The 18,704-nt window shown below is 43.3% G+C and overlaps 1 protein-coding gene across 1 annotated transcript; it reads right to left on the bottom strand.

Annotated features, from left to right (window-relative positions):
• Positions 1-14,734: 14,734 nt before the first annotated feature.
• LOC128804408 (trefoil factor 2-like) lies at positions 14,735-18,246 on the bottom strand. Its single transcript, XM_053972161.1, has 5 exons — positions 18,165-18,246; positions 17,086-17,232; positions 15,550-15,699; positions 14,845-14,913; positions 14,735-14,739 (listed from the first exon to the last, which is right to left on the bottom strand). The coding sequence occupies exons 1-5, from the start codon at positions 18,244-18,246 to the stop codon at positions 14,735-14,737; spliced, it is 453 nt and encodes a 150-aa protein (XP_053828136.1).
• Between the last annotated feature and the right edge of the window lie 458 nt (positions 18,247-18,704).

The following is an 18,704-nucleotide window of genomic DNA, read 5'->3' on the forward strand; positions in this document are numbered from 1 at the left end:
TGTATTAATAGGGTAAAGATATCTTTTTAATATGGATACTTTTTTAAAAGAAACCTAAAGTGATTCAAGTAATTATTTTTGTTTCTGTCTGAATTTAGAATTCTGGTGCTTTATTTGTTGAGCTGGTCTCATATCTGAAAACTGTAATGATAGGAGAAAAAGGCAGATTCTGAATCTGCACTAAACCTGTGATCCCATTTGGAAGCAGCACTGGATAGCACATGCAGTTAGACATGGTCAAGCTGTCACTGAATGGTTGAAAAAAAAATATTCTTTTGCAGTGTCTTTAAATCCTTAGTATTTGTGGTATTTTGGGATACTAGCTCTGTTCATTATCTGTTTGATCTACCTCCTGCGACTGAAAAAAATCAAAGCACTCCAAAGGCTTATTTTTAATTAAATTGTGAAAGCAGGATCTGTCCCTAAAGTGATTGTTAAAGGAGTGCAAGGGCTGTCCACAGATCAAAGCTTGGGCTACTGTGTTAAAACACCTGTGACTGCCTCATCCAGAGGTGTTCATTGTATCTGCAACACACTCTGTGTGGGACTCTCCCAAAAATACACAAATGACCTTGTAACACTGCAGGTCTAATTATGCCAGGCAGTTTTGTTCTCATCCCTAAGTCTACATGCACAACATGAGAATCAATTGATCTGAACACCAATGAAACTGTTATTTTGGGTATCTCACCTCTGTAAATTTGGCAGGGGGAATTCTGGTTCCAAGCTGATGTGATTTTTCTCACTGATTTTCATGGGTTTGGATTTTCAACCCAAAATTAATCCACCATCCTCATGTTGGACACCTTGGAGAGCTTTGGTGCAAATTGCACGGCCTTCTGCCATGACTGTGAATTTATCTGGGTGTTCCAGACCCCTGAGTGAAGCCTGCACATTCTGTAAATGCATTTTTCCCTTAAGGATGCTGAACTCTTGCAGGTTGGATGCAGCTTAATGCCAGCAAACCCTTGAGGAGCCCAGCAGCTCATGGCAGCAGGGTAGATAAGAGGGACCTGGTGCACCTTCTGGCCTCCAAAAATCCACAGACTTTTCCAAGACTCCGTGGCTGTGTCTATCCTAGTGAAATAAATAGTGCCAGGCTCAGCTCTGTTAGTCCTCACACAGCTGGGGCTAATAGGAATGGCCCCTGTACTGACTTTTACACAGCCCAAACACTGTCTGCAAAAGCTCTGGCTGTGCTGGGCTGCAGCTCAGCCATTTAGCAGGGAAGAAAATTGTTTCCCAGTTTTCCTGACCCATGCCCAGGCTCTGTTTGATTTACCAATACAGACACAGACTGCGTGTATCTGTTCAACTCAGGACATCTGAACTAAGCCTGGGGTCTGGAAGACTTTAAATTAAGTCACATATTTTAGGAAGGCTAGCTGAACTTTCCCTGAAAATAAGGTTTACCTGTGAAAGCAAAATCAGTCTTTACTGTAGAAGAAAAAACAAATTCCTTGCACAGCCTCTTTGCATAATTTTTGTTGCTGTTTTTTCTCAAAAAGCTTTTGTACAGCCCTGCAGCTTTTCCAGGCATAATCACGAGCAGGTACAAACCTGTATGGCTGTCAGATTTGAGGAATTAAGAATTTGAGCTATTCTAAATAATACTCATAGCTGTGAACAGTTTTTAAACAAGGCACAAGCTGAAATCCCTTTAGCACAACGTGCATTGATTATTTCAAGACTCCCAACATATTTATGAATATTACAGGCAGTTCAAACACTTTTTGCAAGCAGACAAAGGACTACATTTGCCAAACTACTCTTGGGTTGCAGACTTGTGGTCCAAGGTGAGGTCAAGGAGTGTGACATCCCTGGCACTGAATACCTTCAAGGTTCATGTTTTGTGTTTACCAGCGCCATTTACCAAATACCACCCTGACAATCCCCTGCAGTGTTCCAAATGAGGTAACTTTGCTGGCATTTCCACACTGGTATCTTGCAGGATGCTGTTCTCTCCCATCTAGGCCAGTTTAGCTGCATGAATTCCTTGGATGCTGTCTTGTTATTTCTGCCTGTTCCTCTGCTTTTAGACTGTCTCATTTTATGTTTTTAGCCTCCAGCATGTCCTCCTGTACTCTAAGTTTGTATTGTGTTATGGTAGCCAAAAATCTGGTCCTCCACGGGTGTTCCTGAGAAAACTCCTGCTCTGGGAATATTTTTTTCACTCCTTTTTTTGTTAGATATGCTTTTTCCAGCCTTCTGTTGGCAGCATTTAGCTGGAAGTTACTATTGTTAGGAATTCTTTCAGTCTGTGGTATCCTAGTAAAGAAGTAATTCTCTGGAGACTCAGTGATACACATAGACCAGATAACAATTTTTCCTCTCCCTAGCTCACAAATTTACTGATGATCTCTCTTTTGTCACTGCTGTGGGACAGAAGCATTTAAAATCCATCCCAATTATGTCTTCATCTACTGCAAAGATTTGTAATGTAGTCTCAGGTTGGCTTTTTTCCTCTTTACATGGAGATAAATTCCAACAGGCTGGTATAAGGCACATTCCCAGGTTAATGAGTGGAGCACGCAGGTGCTGTTGTGTTGAGCAGCACTTTGTGAAGCTCTGGAGGCTTCACTCGGAAGAATAATAAGGCCAGCAAGATTCTGAAGACTTCAAATCCTCAGTTTTCGAATCCTCAGTTTTATAGCCATATATAAAGAGCCATAAACTCTTTGAAATCAATGCCACTATTACTATTTAAACCATTCACAGCCTGGCTAAAAGTTATGTAAGAGGCTCAAGGTTTCACTTGAAAAGTGAATGTATGACTTTTGTTGGGACTGCAGGAAGACTTTAGTGCCCTGTTGGACTCCTTGTTCTATTTTGACTTGTTTTGAGACATTGCTTTGGTTACTGTGTGCATCAGTTAAGACTTTAGGTCCTTCATACTTCTTTTGTTGTTTTTCTTTGTGGAAACTTGCATATAAACTGAAAAACCCTGAAGGTTTTTAAAAATAACTTGAAGCATTATTATTTACAATTAAATAAAAGATTTGAAAAGCAGAAACTACTCTTAAGAAATTGAGAAGGTTCCATTGTTACAGGTCAGAGGGAGTGGAAGAAGACTGGTGCTGAAATCCTCTTCAGCTCTTAGAATTTAGAGCACAAAGTACCTTTTTAATTAAAAGAGAGGAATATGTGCACATGTAACAGGGAGAGCTGGTTATGTAAGTGGGAGATAATGAACTTGAGTCCAAGAACTGGATGTCTCAGGTGATTGACAGTTCTATCCACACTTCTGTGTCAAACTCTGTGTTCTCAGCAGAAAGGAATGTTTTTTTAAACAGTTGTTCCTGCAGGGAAGTGGGGTACATACTGACCTGTGCCACCCCAGTGATCCTCACAGGGGAGATCCTGCCTGACTTATTTACACAGTGCTGGGTGGATTTGGGGGTTCTAAGGATCAGGGGGAAGGCCAACAAAGCAGATATCCTGGTGGGAGTCTGTTACAGACCACCCAGCCAGGATGAAGAGGCAGGTGAAATGTTCCATAGGAAGTCTTGTGATCAATGCCCCTTTTCCTGTGGGAGACCTTAACTTGCCAAATGTCTGCTGGAAACACAACACAGCAGAGAGGAAACAGTCCAAGGGGTTCCTGGAGTGTGTGGGAGGTAATTCTTGACACAGCTGGTGATGCCCCACTGGACCTGTTTGTGAGCAGAGGAGGGCTGGTGGGTGATGTGGTAGCTGGAGATCCTCTTGGGCACAGTGAACATGAAGTGAGAGGTTTTGGTTCTTGGGGAGATGGAGGGGTGGCAGCAGAACTGCCCCCTTGGACTTCTGGAGGGCAAACTGTGCTTGAGAGCTGGCTTGGCAGAGTCCCTTGGGAGGCAGCCCTGAAGGGCTGAGAAGTCCAGGAAGGCTGGGAATCCTGAAGAAGGAAATCCTAAAGGCACAGCAGGAGCAGGCCATCCATCCCCATGTGCCAAAGGATGAGCCAGAGGGGCAGAAGGACTGGTCTGGCTGAGCAGAGAGCTGTGGCTGGAACTCAGGGAACAAAACAGGGTGTGTGGCCTTTGGAAGAAAGGGCAGGCAACCCAGCAGGACTGCAGGGACACTGTGAGGTTATTCAAGGAGAAATTAGAAGGGCCAAAGCCCAGCTAGAACTTAATCTGTCTACTGCTGCAAAAGACAATAAAAAATATTTCTGTAAATACAGCACTAAGGAGAGTCTCCATCCTTCCTTAGATACCATCCTTTATTTCCTACCAGAACAGCCCCATTGTCACACTGCGACACAAAATAACTAAAAGAAGGCTAGATGTAAAAGAAAAGAAAAAGAACCCAAAAAAGCAAACTTTATTTTCTGACTCCACTATATATACAATAGCAAAAATGACAGTGGATTGGAGGGTGAAACTGCCACCTCTCCAACCACACTGGGCAAACCAACAGTCCATCAATTCTCTCCACCCACAAAGAAGAATGCAAAACAATCATTATTTACATGAACATGCATGAGAAAACTCAGTTGAAATATGTAAATATCAGAAGGCATGTAAAACTTTTAGAAGAACTTTAAAACTCTCAAAAGAACAGGGCGACAGCCCCATAGGGTGCAACTGCTCAGGAATTTCTGTGCGCACATCCATTTATAATGTATGATCATGTGAAAAGCTGTTGGGAACTAGAAGTAGGCAGAAAATGACACCGTGTCATGTCCTCTGTGACAGCTTGTGACAGGCTGATCACTGCAGTGCCACACAGCACTGGTGAGTGCATAAATTAAGTGCTGAGTGCCACTGGAGTTAATCAGGAGCTCTGCCATTTGTGAACAGGGGCAGTGGCATTTTCAGGGGTCGGCTCCTACTGCCCTCCTGTTCCCATAAATACACAAAGGGGTTGCTGTGGTGTATCCCACTGAGTGATTTTTGTCAGCCCACATATCACTCTTCATAAGTCATGTCTAAAAGTTTCAGGTTGAGCCTGCAAACATAGCAAGTTTCCTTTTAATTCTGTTTAATGCTTTATTTCTGTTTCTGTACATATTTCACGTAGAGTTTCTGAAGGAGTAATTGTACCGTAGAGCACAAAATTTAGCTTCAGTCTTTTTGTTATTTTGAAATCTTATGAAGAATGATAATTTTATGCAGCTGTCAGCTGTAGAACCTTTCTTTAAGAGATTTAGGTTTCTGCTGAGACCTGTTGCCAGCACTGTAAAACAAAGGGTGACCAGCCAGGATGTGTCTCCTCTGGCACAAAACATGGCCATGGCTCAGCCTGCATTCTCTGCACTGGTTGTGCCTCCAGGACACATCCAGCTTTTGCTGGTGGTTTTTTTTTGTTTTTGTTTTTGTGTGGTTTTTTTTTTTTTTTTGTTTTTTTTTTTTTTTTTTTTTTTTTTTTTGTTTTTTTTTTTTTTTTTTTCCTGGGGGCTCCCATGCAGCTCAGCCCATGCCTGTCAATTGCTTGTGTCCCTTTTTTTTCTGGATATTCATGGCTGCTGTCCACGTGGGGTGTGAAAATGAGCTGCTTGGGAAGAGTGCAGGATGGTTAAAGGTGGAGGGATGGCTTTGAGACTTCTTTGAGCTACCAAAACCCCGATGTGCTGGATCTCTGGGTGTGCTTTACTCTTTCAAGAAGAAAAAAAAAAAAAAATCAAAAATGTCTTTTTCAGCAGATTGCAAGGCAACATGGAAGCTTCTACTTTTTAAGGTTGATGGGGTTTTCTACTTCAGTGGCATCTGTGATGTCTTTTTTTCTGACCCCGTTGTAGCTTATTTTAGCAGCCCATTTAGGATAATCATTATACAAACTCCTTTCTGTTGCTTCCAGAAACAAGCTTTCCCGGCCTCAGTGATAATTACACCAACCTTTCCAAATGTGAATGAGTTGTTGAGCAATTTTTTTAAAAAAATATGGAAAGAATTCCATTAAATTATGGCAAAAGAAAATTAAATTTGAGATGATTACACTGATATATCTTAAAAGAAGAAGATAACAAGTCCTGCAGTGGGGCCAAGCCTTTACCTGTGTCAGTAAAGATTTATCAAATACCTTTTCTGACTCAGCTGACCTTATTGTGAGATTCTGCCCTTGAACCTGTTACTGAATTATTTAACATTCGGTTCTTTTGTTTTTCAAAGCAAGACTCAATGCAAGGTATGATTTTAAATCAGCGTGCTAAAGTGTGCATATTCTGAATATCTAATATGTCATTGTTGTCTCTTGTTTCTGTAATGCATTTGCATTACTATGAATCAATTTTATTCTGCTTCTCTAGAGACTATCGCTGCCTGCACGCTGTGATATATTTGCACTGTTGTAGATAAATATATATACATATGATGTAATTATATTATACAAACCATGTCTTTTTCAGGTTGCTTGTTACCTTTGTAGTTTATGCTTCCTGGTACAGTGGACCTGAGTAAAAATGTGGGATGTGGGGCATTCTGATGATATATTACAGTAATAGAGAAATCTTTGTATATTTCTGTATACTTAATACCTGTAAGAAGAGATTTGTATGTGCATTATTTTCCAAACTTAGGGCTTTGTTTTCTGAGACTAGAGAACATTTATGATAATGTAACACACACACACACAAAAAAAAATCAAATAAAGTGTTATTATTTTCAGACAGATGCCTTTGTTCCTGTTCTCACTCTGAGGGAAGTGGAAGATGTGTTGGTACTGATACATTTTCACTGCCTGCTCCTTGTTCCTGGCAGCCAGCAAGGGCATGGAATTGCCTGTTTCCAGTTGTGGTGGTTTCAGGTAATTCCCAATACAGGTGGGTTACAGAAATAGCCAGTAAAAATCCTTAGAAGCATGAACTGCAGTCACACTGGGGGATGGAACTAGAGGATATTTAAGGTCCCTTCCAACCCAAACAGGGCAAGCATCAGGGAGTGCTTATCTGAGAAACCCTACACAATTGAAGGACTTCCTGAACTAGTGGAATTAATTACCATTGTATTTTCATCCAATTTTGATGAATTTTTCTTCCATGGACTAATCTTCTGTTCATCTTGTCCTTGCTACCTGCAAGAGGCAGATGTTCCCTGTGCTGGTTCATTAGAAAAAGCAGGAAAGGATCATTCCCTTTTTGCCTTCTGCTTGGCACTCTGGAATGGGTGGGTTTCTTCCTGCCTTCTTCCCAGATGAAGAAAAACTCTGTTTCATCCTGCCAGTCCCACCTGTCCATTTCCCATTTTAACAAACACCCTTCTCCCTCATTCTGCCACAGCACCTGTGTGATGTTCTGCAGCTCTCAGGGCACTTCTGTCACCTGGAAAGTCTTCAGCTGGTTTAGAAATTCAGTATTGTCATTCCTTGTGTTTCTCCTGAAGATCCACATTGACCAAGAAGTGGCATGCTTACCGTCCCTGCTGCTTCCTCCTGCACTGGCAGGGAAACCCTTGGGCAGAAATCCTGACCTTGCAGGGCCCCACGAGCAATGCCAGTGCCAGGAGGAGGGTTCAGGGTTGGTGTCCTGTGCTTTGGCAAATCCTCGCTTTGCCTGGGTGGTTTTTCATGCATTTTTAAGGCTGTTTGATGGTGTTTGTGTGTTGGACTTGAGGCCAAGCCTAGACAACATCACTGTCTTTGTGCCACCCATCCAGAGCACCACAGCAACCAAATTACCTGCCTTGCTCACCACAGCTCAAAGAAAGCTGCCCTAACTTTTACCCAGTCATAAATAACATGAGCAGTGGTGCTTAAAGCATGGATTGCCCTAAGGATGCAATAGGATTACATTTTCAAGACAGTTTTCTCATGATGAGAGAGATCATACTTTATGTTATGTTTTATAGCCCTGGAAATAATACTAAATTAAAGGAATTATCTTCCCAAAAATTTGATGCCTCCCAGTACCACGTTTTGTCCACAGATCAGGAAGGGAAGAGGAGGAGCAGGAGTCCTTCGTAGCCTGAGTAGCAACATAAATTACTTTAAGCATTTTATATGGCAGTTAATGCTATTAAATAACCCAGCCATAAACTTCTCATTAGCAGCACTGCAAAAATTAACATACCTCACATGCAATTCCCATCCACTGCACTCTCCAAATGGATTCATAAAATAAAGAGCATCTGAAACTAAAGGAAACATAATTTTCTAACAGCTATCCATTTAAATCCAGCTTTGGCATGCAGGCTGAAAGGCATGGGATGTCAGGGAGGTGGGCAGAGTTAGAGATGAGCTCGTGGAGCATGGGAGGGTGCAGGGATCTGCCCAGGTGAGCAGGGAGCAGGGGCTGTGCTGCCAGAACCAGCACTGACATCTGCCCATGGGACAGCCTTCAGGAAGGGCTTGGTGGAAAGTGTTGCCAGCTTCATTTAGGGGCAGAAAAGCTGTCACAGGCTGGGTGAGTCAAACTGACACTAATTGCATCCATTTCTGTTGTTTAGTGCATTTTAAATTTCATAGCCTCGTTTGGTTCTGTGTCTTTTTTTTTTTTCCTGTGCCTTGTAGATCTTTTCAAGATCTGTGGATTTTATCATGCACTGTTAACTCTGTGTGATGTCTTTTCTGGATTCCTGACATTCCTGTTCAAGCCTGTGCCTGTACACACATGGGAAGGCTGAGAAAAAAAAGGCAATGCTCTCTCTTCCACAGATAGAAAACATTATCAAAACATGAAGCTGATCCATTGTCAGCTTCTGACAGCTAAAACACCCCTCAGAGTTTGCATTGTTCCCCCCAGTTCTTTCTAGCAGAGTCATTCTCTTGTCCCACTGCCTGTTTTGCTCTGCTGGACAGACAGAATAAAGCTCCACCTGTTCCTAGGACCTTTCTTTTATATCCCCATGGCATCTGTAGAATCAAATATGAAGCAGATTTTGTGGCTTCATCAAGAGTCTTGCAGGTGCTTTTTGTCTTTCTCCTGTGTAAGAATCAGACAGTAATCCCAAAGTACATAAAGAAGAAACAAAAGTGACAGTAAACCTTTTGATTTTGCTCCTTCTGTTCATTGAAAGTCATATTCTGTGTCTCAGTGAAGCATTCCTTGGATGGGGCATGATGCCAAGTCTCAAAAAGGGTAAGAAGTAGGGGAAAACTCATTTTGTGGCAGAAGGAGCTGCATTTTACTCACCAAATTTACTTCTCATGAAGCTTTCTGAAAACATCACAGACTGGAGTGCCAGTCCACACTGGTGGCAAGTCAGACCCCTGGGAATTTCCTAGAATTTCTGCCACAGATACTGCAGAAATATCTTTCTGCAATTAAGATATTTGGCTCAGCTGCAGTGAAATATTTTAATTCAAGACTTCCAGATTCTCATTTCAGTTGTGGTGTTCTAGTACTGAATCCCTCAAAACTGCTGCTTACCAAAACAACCTTCTGTTATGCTCTGAGACAGAAGCACATGTTGAAGGAAGCCCGAGGGACCTAACTCAGAGACAGGTGGGAACAGGACCCTACAAGGGCCTGTCTTTGTCTGGTGGCCTCTCCAAGAGGGGTTTCTGGGTGCCACAGTGGGTGTGCAAAGGGAGATCACAAAGCACAAGAAGTTATCACAGCTAGGTGAATAGAAACACTGGTCTCCAGCAGAAAAGTACTTTGTTTTCTTACCCTGCCCACCTCTGGTACATGGAAATTTTATGAAACGAAATGTTATGAAGTGAAAAATGAGAAATTTTGCCATTAACTGGCAGGGGAAGGAGCAACCAAGGATGGCAAACACTGGAAAAAAGGAGCAGCCTCTTCTACAGCAGCTGAGTGCTACTCAGCTCCTTCTAGAACTTGAGTGCATTCTGTGCTGCAGCACAGAAAGTGCAAGGACAGATATTTTACAGCAAAGTCTGTTTGTCTGGCTGCTTTTTCCTAGTACTGAGGACACATCTGTAGTCCCATTGTGTACCAGGTGAAGTGTGCTGGGACAGGGACCATCCATGAGCTGGGCAGCTCACGTTCATATACCAACACTGGCAGCTCTCAAAAGCTTTAGAAGAAGGCTCAGATGAGGGAAAAAAGCCTGCAGAACAATAATGGACTCTTATGCCCAAAGAGGACTGTTGTTTCTGGCAGAGCACTGCTTGGAAAAATCATCTGAGAGCTTCTGAAAAAAAAAATTCTCACGGGAATTTTTTTCATAAGGAAGGTTTAGCAACCATCACCCCTAAGTAGTGAATTTTCATTTTTGGGCTCAGTCTGGCAGTTGGGGCAACCTCTTGGAAACTGAATCTGGGTATGGAGATCATCATTCTGCCTGGGTTTAACACAGGGAGCCAGGCTTGGTTCTTGTGTTTTATTTTCTGTTTTCCAAGCTGTTTCATGGCATTGTGGTCGAGTTTTCAAGCATTAGTAAAGCCAGTAACTCACACAGAGACCTGTGGCAGCATCGTGTGACTTAGCTGCTCTCAACAGAGGAAGATTTCAGTTTCCATATTCTTTTTCACTTCAGTTTAACACCTTGTCTGAAATCTTTCTTTGGAACAAGAGCTTTGCCAGAGGAGGTGTGTGAGGCTGTAGCAGGATCCATGCCCTACTCTTTTATCTATTCGAGCTTGGTCTTATAGGCTCTCATAGGAAAACATCATACCCTTGATAGCTCAGCCACCTCAGGTGGCATAAAGTAGCAGGATGGCTCCTGTGACAGTGTTGGAAACAAAAAGGTTTTAATAAAAGGCAAAATAAAAAAGCTCTTTACAGAGAAAAACCAAGCCAGGGCAAGAGGTTCTTGCTCCTGCTAAAACACTTCACAAAAGCGATTTACTTTTTTGTTCTCTTCTTTTCTTAGTGAATTGCTTTGGCGGGAATTTTTGGCTTCTGTCCAATTAGCTATCCTTAAGTTTGAAGTGAAGTCTCTAAAGTCTTATGAGATGTCTTTTAACTAAATTAAAGAGAGAAACTTCTGAGCTTTTTTCCTTTTTAAAGAGACAAAGGGTAACTTGTTTACTCCGTCAACAAGGGGCCACCATTCCTACACCCTGCCCAGAGTCATTTGGGAACAGCACCTGAAGGAAGTGGCACATTAAAAAAAAACCACTTTTTTTTTTGGAGTTGTTTGCAGTTAAATCTCGTGTTCACATGGCTACAGGTTTGTTCTTTGTCGCTAGCACCCATCTGCTCTGAGCTCCCTGTCTGTCCTAGTTTTCTCCCCTGTCAGTTCTCCCTGTCAGCCAAGCACAGCTTTCCTGATTACTTCAAAATGAACGATTTCCGAGACCTTTCCCTCGGCGACAATTGCTTTAAAAGCCAGCAGAACATCTTCACTCACTGAAGCACCATTGCAATCAATCTGCAGTGTCAAACATGTTCCATTCAGCCTTTATTAGAAGCTGGAGCTTTGGTGGCACTCAGCTGCTATGGTTGCAGTTTAGGACTATTGGGTATTTGGGATTTTAAATGTCATTTGCTGTGTAATGGCCCCATCAGCATAAAGCCTTTGTGTCACAAATTGACACAAATGGGTTCCTGTATGTGAAAAATGCATATTATATGGCTCTAAGTAGATAGTTACTATATGTATTATGTTATATTGATTAGTTGTGTTGTATTTACATTTTAATAGTATGGTAAAGGTAGTTTTGCAGTTAAAATAGAAAATATGTATGTGGGGTTTTTTTTAAGGAATGAGATACTCACTTCGAGGTAACTGTCATGGAACACCTAAATCTTCCAGAGAAGAAGAATTTATGGTTTTCTTATCAGAAGAAGCTAATTTCTTCAGCCCTTGCTCAGACTCGAAGACACCGTGGGAATTAAAAGAAACAGCTGACATATAACAGAGAGAGTTTCTTGTTTTAAATAGAATGTATGCATAACCATGAAGTATAGATGAATATGCAACAGTGTATTGTTTTAAGGGTTATTCCTTTGTTCACAAGGCATGCTTGTCGTGGCTCAAGTGCCCAAGAGCATCCGGATGTCGGTAAGTCTTTGCTTTTTATTGTCTTGTAATTGTCCTAACTCTAAATTTTTATTACTCTAATCGTATTACTATTTTTATAACCATTTTATTATTATTAAACTTTGAAAATTTTAAAAACCAAGTGATTGGCGTTTTTCACACTGTAGCACCTTTGCTGACGAAAATCACAACGCTGACCTACTTTTTGCCCCTTCAGAAAAAATATTCAGAACTTTGTTTACTTATTTAGCACTCTCTGCTTGGCGATGTGGCTGTGCAGAGCTGCAGATACAAAGGGTGAGTCTTCATTCGAGGCTTTTTCTCTCTGGGGCTGTAAATGAGGCCCATGGACACTGACTCAGGTGAGGGGAGCCCTCAGGAGAGGGAGGTCCCTCCTCTTGTAGCCACCTCTCTGCAGGTCCTGCACACTTCTCTTTGGTGTGCACTCCTGTTTTGGGATCTCACTTGGCTCTGCCTTGTCTCTGCCTGTCATCTTCAAAGCCCCAGTGGCTGCTGCTTCCAGTCTGTTTCTGCCAACTTTATTTTCTCACCAAAAATGTTATTTTTTAGGATTCTAGGCAGTTTTTTCCAGGTTCATTTGTGTGGGGTGTTGATAACAGTCTACCTAGAGAGACCTCGAGCACTTCCCGAATGAAAATTCCCAGAATAGACAAAAAATTAATCCACAAACATCAGAGATTTATGTCCAAAAAGGAGACAGAGTAGTCCTTTTACTTTATTCAAATAAAGGAGAGGCCATGGGGCATTCCCCTTGGGTTTCTCAAATTTTTGGAGGATGCAGCCTCCTTTTTATCCTGATTTCCTGGCTGCATTTCCCTTCTCTCTTTCCCCATTGGCTGAGGTGTTTGAGAGGTACAGACTTCCCAATATGCCTGATACCAAAGATTTCCCTCTAATGTATAACCCTCCCTTTTAATTTTTTAATAGTTATGGAATTTAGGGGTTTTCCCCATTGTTTCTTTCATCTTTCAACATCCAATTTCATTTATCAACAAACCTAAAGCTTATTTGTAAAAGCAAATATCTTTTTCCATTCATCAATCAGTGAAATCCTTCCCATTACTTCTTTTATCTCAGTGCCAGTTTTATCCACCAGCAGACCCACAGCTTGTTTGTAAAGACAAAATCCATCATTCCTCTCAACATCATCCCTTTGGGCTTAGTGATGATGGCATATCCTTAGGTAATAATTTTTAGTGCTGTGAGCAGCTAACTCTGATTTATAGCCCCACCCCAGTGGTGGCTTAGTTCTTGGGAATGCTTTGCCTCAGCACAGCAGTTCATGGCTTTTGCAGGTGACATCGTGCCCAGGGATGATGCTGGGGGCACTTGGTCTGTCCAGGCTGGAGAAGGGGAGGCTGAGGGGAGACCTCACTGCAGTTACAACTTCTTGTGAGGGGCAGAGGAGGGGCAGGCACTGATCTCTGCTCTGTGGTGACACTGACAGGACTTGGGAAAATGGCCTGAAGCTGTGTCAGGGCAGGTTTAGGTTGGATATCAGGAAAAGGTTCTTCCCTCAGAGAGTTGGTTTGGCACTGAACAGGCTCCCCAGGGCAGTGGTCACAGCACCAGCCTGGCAGAGCTCAAGGAGTGTTTGAACAATGCTCTCAGGAACAGGAATTCCTGGGGCTGTGCAGGGCCAGGAGTTGGATTTGATTTTTGTGGGTCCCTCCCAGCACAGCATTTTCTGTGATTCTTTGAAACAGCTCCAGCACTCTGCTCAGTTTATTGCTCATGTTACAATGGGTAATATTGGGTAATATGGGTAACATGAATATGGACCATATTCAAATCCTATTATTGACTCTGTTGGAAGTGGTTTATGAATGACTAATTTTTTACCTGCCTGGATAAACTTACTCATCGCTAAAGTGTGCAGGGATAAATCAAACCTCCAAGGAGGCATGGTAAAGAGGAAGATTTTTACAGTGGGGCTGGTGAAAGGCTGCAACAGGTTGCTCAGAGAAGTGAAAAATCCCTGGAAAAGTTCAAGGACAGATTGGAGGGGGCTAGGAGCAATATGATCGAGTTGAAGATGTCCTTGCTCACTGCAGGGGGGTTGGATTAGATGACCTTCTAAGGTCCCTCCAAATAAGCCATTCTATGCCTCTGTGATTCTGTGTCTCCGTCTTTTTCTCTCTCCTTGCAGCACAGCCCTGTACAGCTGCTCTCCCCTGCTGAGCCCTGAGCAGAGTTTGCTGCTGCAGCAGTCTCAGGGTCCCCACTTTGTTCCCAGCACAGCTCTTAGAGGCTCTGTATTGAGCTCCCACTCAGCTGAAGCAGGGAAGCTCTCGAGCTGCTGTGCTGAGCATTAAAGACTCCCAGGAAAAAGCAGCCACACGACACCAGGAGCTTCTCCTGCATCTGGTGAGACACAGCAGCTCCACTTCAGGTCTAGGCCAGGGCTGGGAGAGCCTGTGTGAGGCTTTTAGTGCTGCAGAGACGTTTCCTGAGTGTGACCCATGGGATCTGCTTGTGGTGAGCACCAGGGACAGGGAGATGCAGAGAGCAGGAGGTGTTTGAGTCAGACCAGCTCCATGATCAGCTATCAAAGGCACCCTTCCCTGTTTCCCAAGGGGAAATAAAAGCCCAAACCCACAGCTAAATCTATATAAAGGCAAACTCTGAATATTTCCAGCATTCAGAAGGACGGGTGGCCGGTGTGATGCCAGCTGACAAATTCAAGCAGTCACTTGCAAGTGTGAAGAGTAACTAACACAAAAAGCTGAGTGCTGCACTCCTTTTGGAAGCGCTGGTGCCTGCTCCCTCATCAGCAGGTTGCTGACATGCCAAATTTCCTGGGAAACGGAGAAATACACAGCTTTTAAATAAAGACAGAAAAAAAAAACCAACCTCACAAGTTGTGTCGTACTTGTTTTATTACAGTGAAAACCTGTGCAGTGCTAGCCTACAGAGAGAATAAAAGCTACCAGTAACTTTTCATCAGAAAAGAGTCAATCCCAGATAAAGAGCAGCCTAGAAGTCATGGCTGTTGCAAAATATAAAGTCTGACTTGGGACCTCCGTCTGTCGTTCCATTGGAGTAGATCCAAAGGTTGCAAAGTTCTCGATGGAAGTTTCTCCTTTAACAAGCTGGGGAGGTAAAGAGGAGAAGCACATTAAGGGACATGTTTCCTCCATAAATCACACAAGATGTTAGGAAGAGTTTTGCCTCAATGTAGGACATCCAAAAAGCAATTTTTTAGCCATCTCGACCAACCCCCATATGTAGATGTGTTCACCAATTATGATCCAGATCAGTAAAACCAAATTATGGTGAGCTGTATGTAGTACAGAACACAGCGTGGCTGAGGCTATTGGTTATTAAATAGGCTGAAAGGTCAATCCTAACTAAAACAAAGTTAGCTGGGGATCAGAAATGTCTGTAAGTTTCAGTCCACATTTCCAAAGCAAAGCCTTTTGTCTCTCGTGATAAGGTGGATGTGAGCTGGGTGACTGCACCTCTGTTCTGGGATCTTAAGCTCAGGCCTGAGCCCAGACTATCACATTGCCCACAAATCCCTGGCTCGGATTTGCTCAGCAACACCCCACTCCCCGTACAAGAAGCTGTTCTTTTTAGGGTTTAGCCACCTTTTTGTGCTCACACCCTTAGGATTCTCTGGCTGGCACAGCACACCAGGCCTGGGCAGAGCAGGGACACTGCCAGGAGCTGGGGAGCACGCACAGGGACACGGGGGACATCTCCTGTGGGACGTTACCTTCCTCTACGACGCGGTGGTAGAAGCACCAGGGGACACCGGCGGGGTGTGCCCTGAAGCAGCAGCCCTTCCTTGTGCACTCCCTGGGCTTGATGCCCGGGTAGCCACAGTTTATCCTGGTGTAGGGATCGTTGGGACACACTTTCTTCACTGTGTAAAGCAAAAAAAAATAAAAATAAAAAAAAAACCAAGGGAAAATGTGTTACTCCGTGCTCTGTCTGCCCGGTGACGCAATTCAAAATAAAAGGCAGGACACAAAGATGAGGTCACTGGGCAGATGGGATGGCCATGATGACCTTCTCTGAAACAATTTCAGCCAGCAGAGTCACCCAAATCCTCACCCAGCCTCCTAGGCAAATTAAATTCCAAAGGGTGATGAATTGCTGCTGTGCCCCAGGGATAAGAGGAGGCAAAATTCACCCCTGGAAGTGTCTGGCAGCAGCCCATCCTAAATCCAGCAATGGGGTGAAAGGTCCTGTGTCCCCTCAGTGGTAACACATATGCTGGTCTCAGACCAGGTATGCCCATGACCTGACCCATGCTAACCCCAGAGCAGCCTGGCTAACACAGGGAAAGGACCACCCAGGCCTCTTTGCGTGCCAGCTTAAATTACAGAAATGAAATAAGTCTTTTAGGAGGAAATCACAGCTCTTCCAGGCACTTAAAACTAAAATCCCAAGTAAAGAGATTATACCACCCAGCTTGAATACTTCAGTTTTCCTCTCATGGAGCAGTTCTGCTCAGAAAAGCAATTCTATGGGAATGGCACTCAAAGTTGCTGCTGCTTGTTTTTCAAGGTTTACAAGAGTTGCAAGCAGTGCTCAAAAGCAAAACTATTTTTTTCCTACTGTAATTCTGACCCCTGTTGACTAATTCCATTTTATATCAGGTTCTGTTGGGTAACATTGCCTTTGCACCCTCATTTTCTTTCATGTCACCTGTGCAGCTGCTGAGGCTGCCCTGAAGTTCTCCTAAGAAGGAGTCGTGCTGTCAGCCCAGCAAACGTAGCTTACACTGAGTTAATTAACACAGCTAATTACACTCCATTACTTAACACAGTTATGTAAAATATACAGCTAATCCTAGAAAGACTAAGAGAGTTGCTGTTATCCTCTCTGAGAAAATAACGGTAAAAAATAGAAGCAGGATGCTGACAGGTGTCGAACAAACCCACTTAAATAAATGCTGAGTATCCCTGGCTCTACCCATGGACAAGACCACAAATGACACTGAAATGCCTCTAAGTAACCAGCACAGGTTGTTTGATAACTAGAAGCGTGAAGGAAGAGGAACTATATTGTGTGAAGAGGATAAGGCAGCAGTCTGACAGGTAAGCAAGGCTGAACTTTGCATTTTACTGCCACTGGTCTCCTAACAGAGGTTTGGGCCCACTTTTCTTGCCTAAGGAGAAAAGCAGAACTGCTTTTCTAAGTTTTTTTTTTTCGCAAGTTTTTTTCTAACTGCTTTCCCCCTGGTTGTACATGTTTCTGAATAATCCAACACGAGGTAAATCTGTGTTTCTGGCAGCAATATTACCTTTCTTTGGTTTAGGATTGTAGCACCAGGGGACGCTGGGGACTGAGGCGTTGAAGCAGCACCCAATTTTCTTGCATTCTGCTGCTGAAATCCCCGGGTAGCCACAGTTTGTCCTCTCCCTGGGAACCACTTTACACTGGCATTTTGCTGTTCAAGACAAAAGGAGCAAGTTACAGGTGTCAGTTTGCACTGCTGTTATGGAGGGGTGTTTATCAATGCTCACTGGGAACAGTGCTCTTTCCCTAGATACTTTCCATCTTTTCAGTCCCCTGCTAAGACCACAACCTGAGTGGTTTAAAAGTTGCTTTTAAACCATTACCAATTTTGGTCAGGGTTGTGCATCACACTTTGAGTGTCTGTGGTCTCCCTTGCAGCCAAGCCAGCCCAGCGTAGTGTGGTTTGTGGGCTTCAAATCAACCACACCAAATGGGAAATCCCAAGAATTTCAAATGTTATGCTATCAAATGTTTGCTGCTTTGCCCATCTCATGCGAAGAGGAAAAGACTTAAGGTCCAGTGGATATTCAAACAGGTGTAAAGATACAAAATCTTTGCATCATATAAAATATAGGATGATGTTCAAATAGCTGCAGCTATGCTTTTAACATTTTAAGTCATTTGCACCGTCAGCCCCAACCAAGAAATTCTGGAGCTGTCCTCCAGCTGTCATTGAGTGACTTGCTTTCCTCTTCTGGAGCTGTCTAAATGGCTTGCCTTTAATGAGGAGGCAGATAGACTCCTTTAAAACTGTATTGACGTGGCAAAGCAGCATAAACCAAACGTCAGAAGAAAATTTAGACAAAGCTGGCTCCTGTTCCAACCCTGGTCCTGTTCTAGTGACCACCTCTGCCTTTGCAGCGGGTTCCTGGTTATTCCAACAACACAAGAGCTCAGCTGCAGTCTTTCTTTGCTATAGATCTCTCAGATAAAAATTAAAAAGTAGGCTCCACTTTGGGGATAAACAGCAGCACAGAAAGCCTTTTGCTGTCTGGTCTGTCAGAGCTGACAGGCTCTGGCTGCAGTCGGTGGGAGGAGGGTCCCACACGTACCTGGAAGGCAGCAGCACGTGGAGGTACTTACTTGGAGGTGCAATTCCCTCTGCCAGGGTGCTGAGGGCTATGATGAGCGCGATGGAGAGTGCACAGAGCACCTTGAGATCCATGGCTCTTGCAAGAGGAGAGGTGCTGCCTTCCCTGGAAGCCGCGGGTTTTATGCACTCCTGGTGTTTGCCCAGCGAGTTCTGATAACATTGTTCCATGTGAAGCTTCACCCAGAAGGCTGGGTTTTCTTTTGTTTGGTTAGGAAGTGTTGCCATGCATATTTTGATATCCCAGAGATAAATTTCTGGGCTCCCGTGAGCTATTGATCACATATCTATTACATACCTATAGATCCATCTCTATTATGTGATCCCATAATCTATCAAATGGATGCTGCTGGCTGCCTCTGGGTGCCAGAGGCTCTGGCTCAGAGTGCCAGACTTCATTGTGCTCTGATTTCATTGCCTTTAGGGTATTTGAAGCCTCTGGGCAGTTTTATTTTCTGGTCACTACTGAAAAACATGTACATATATTTTCTATTCAGTGTATCTTTTCTGCCACGATTTTTCCGTGGCCTTAA

Source organism: Vidua macroura, chromosome 2, assembly GCF_024509145.1.
Source record: "Vidua macroura isolate BioBank_ID:100142 chromosome 2, ASM2450914v1, whole genome shotgun sequence".
Classification (NCBI taxonomy): domain Eukaryota; kingdom Metazoa; phylum Chordata; class Aves; order Passeriformes; family Viduidae; genus Vidua; species Vidua macroura.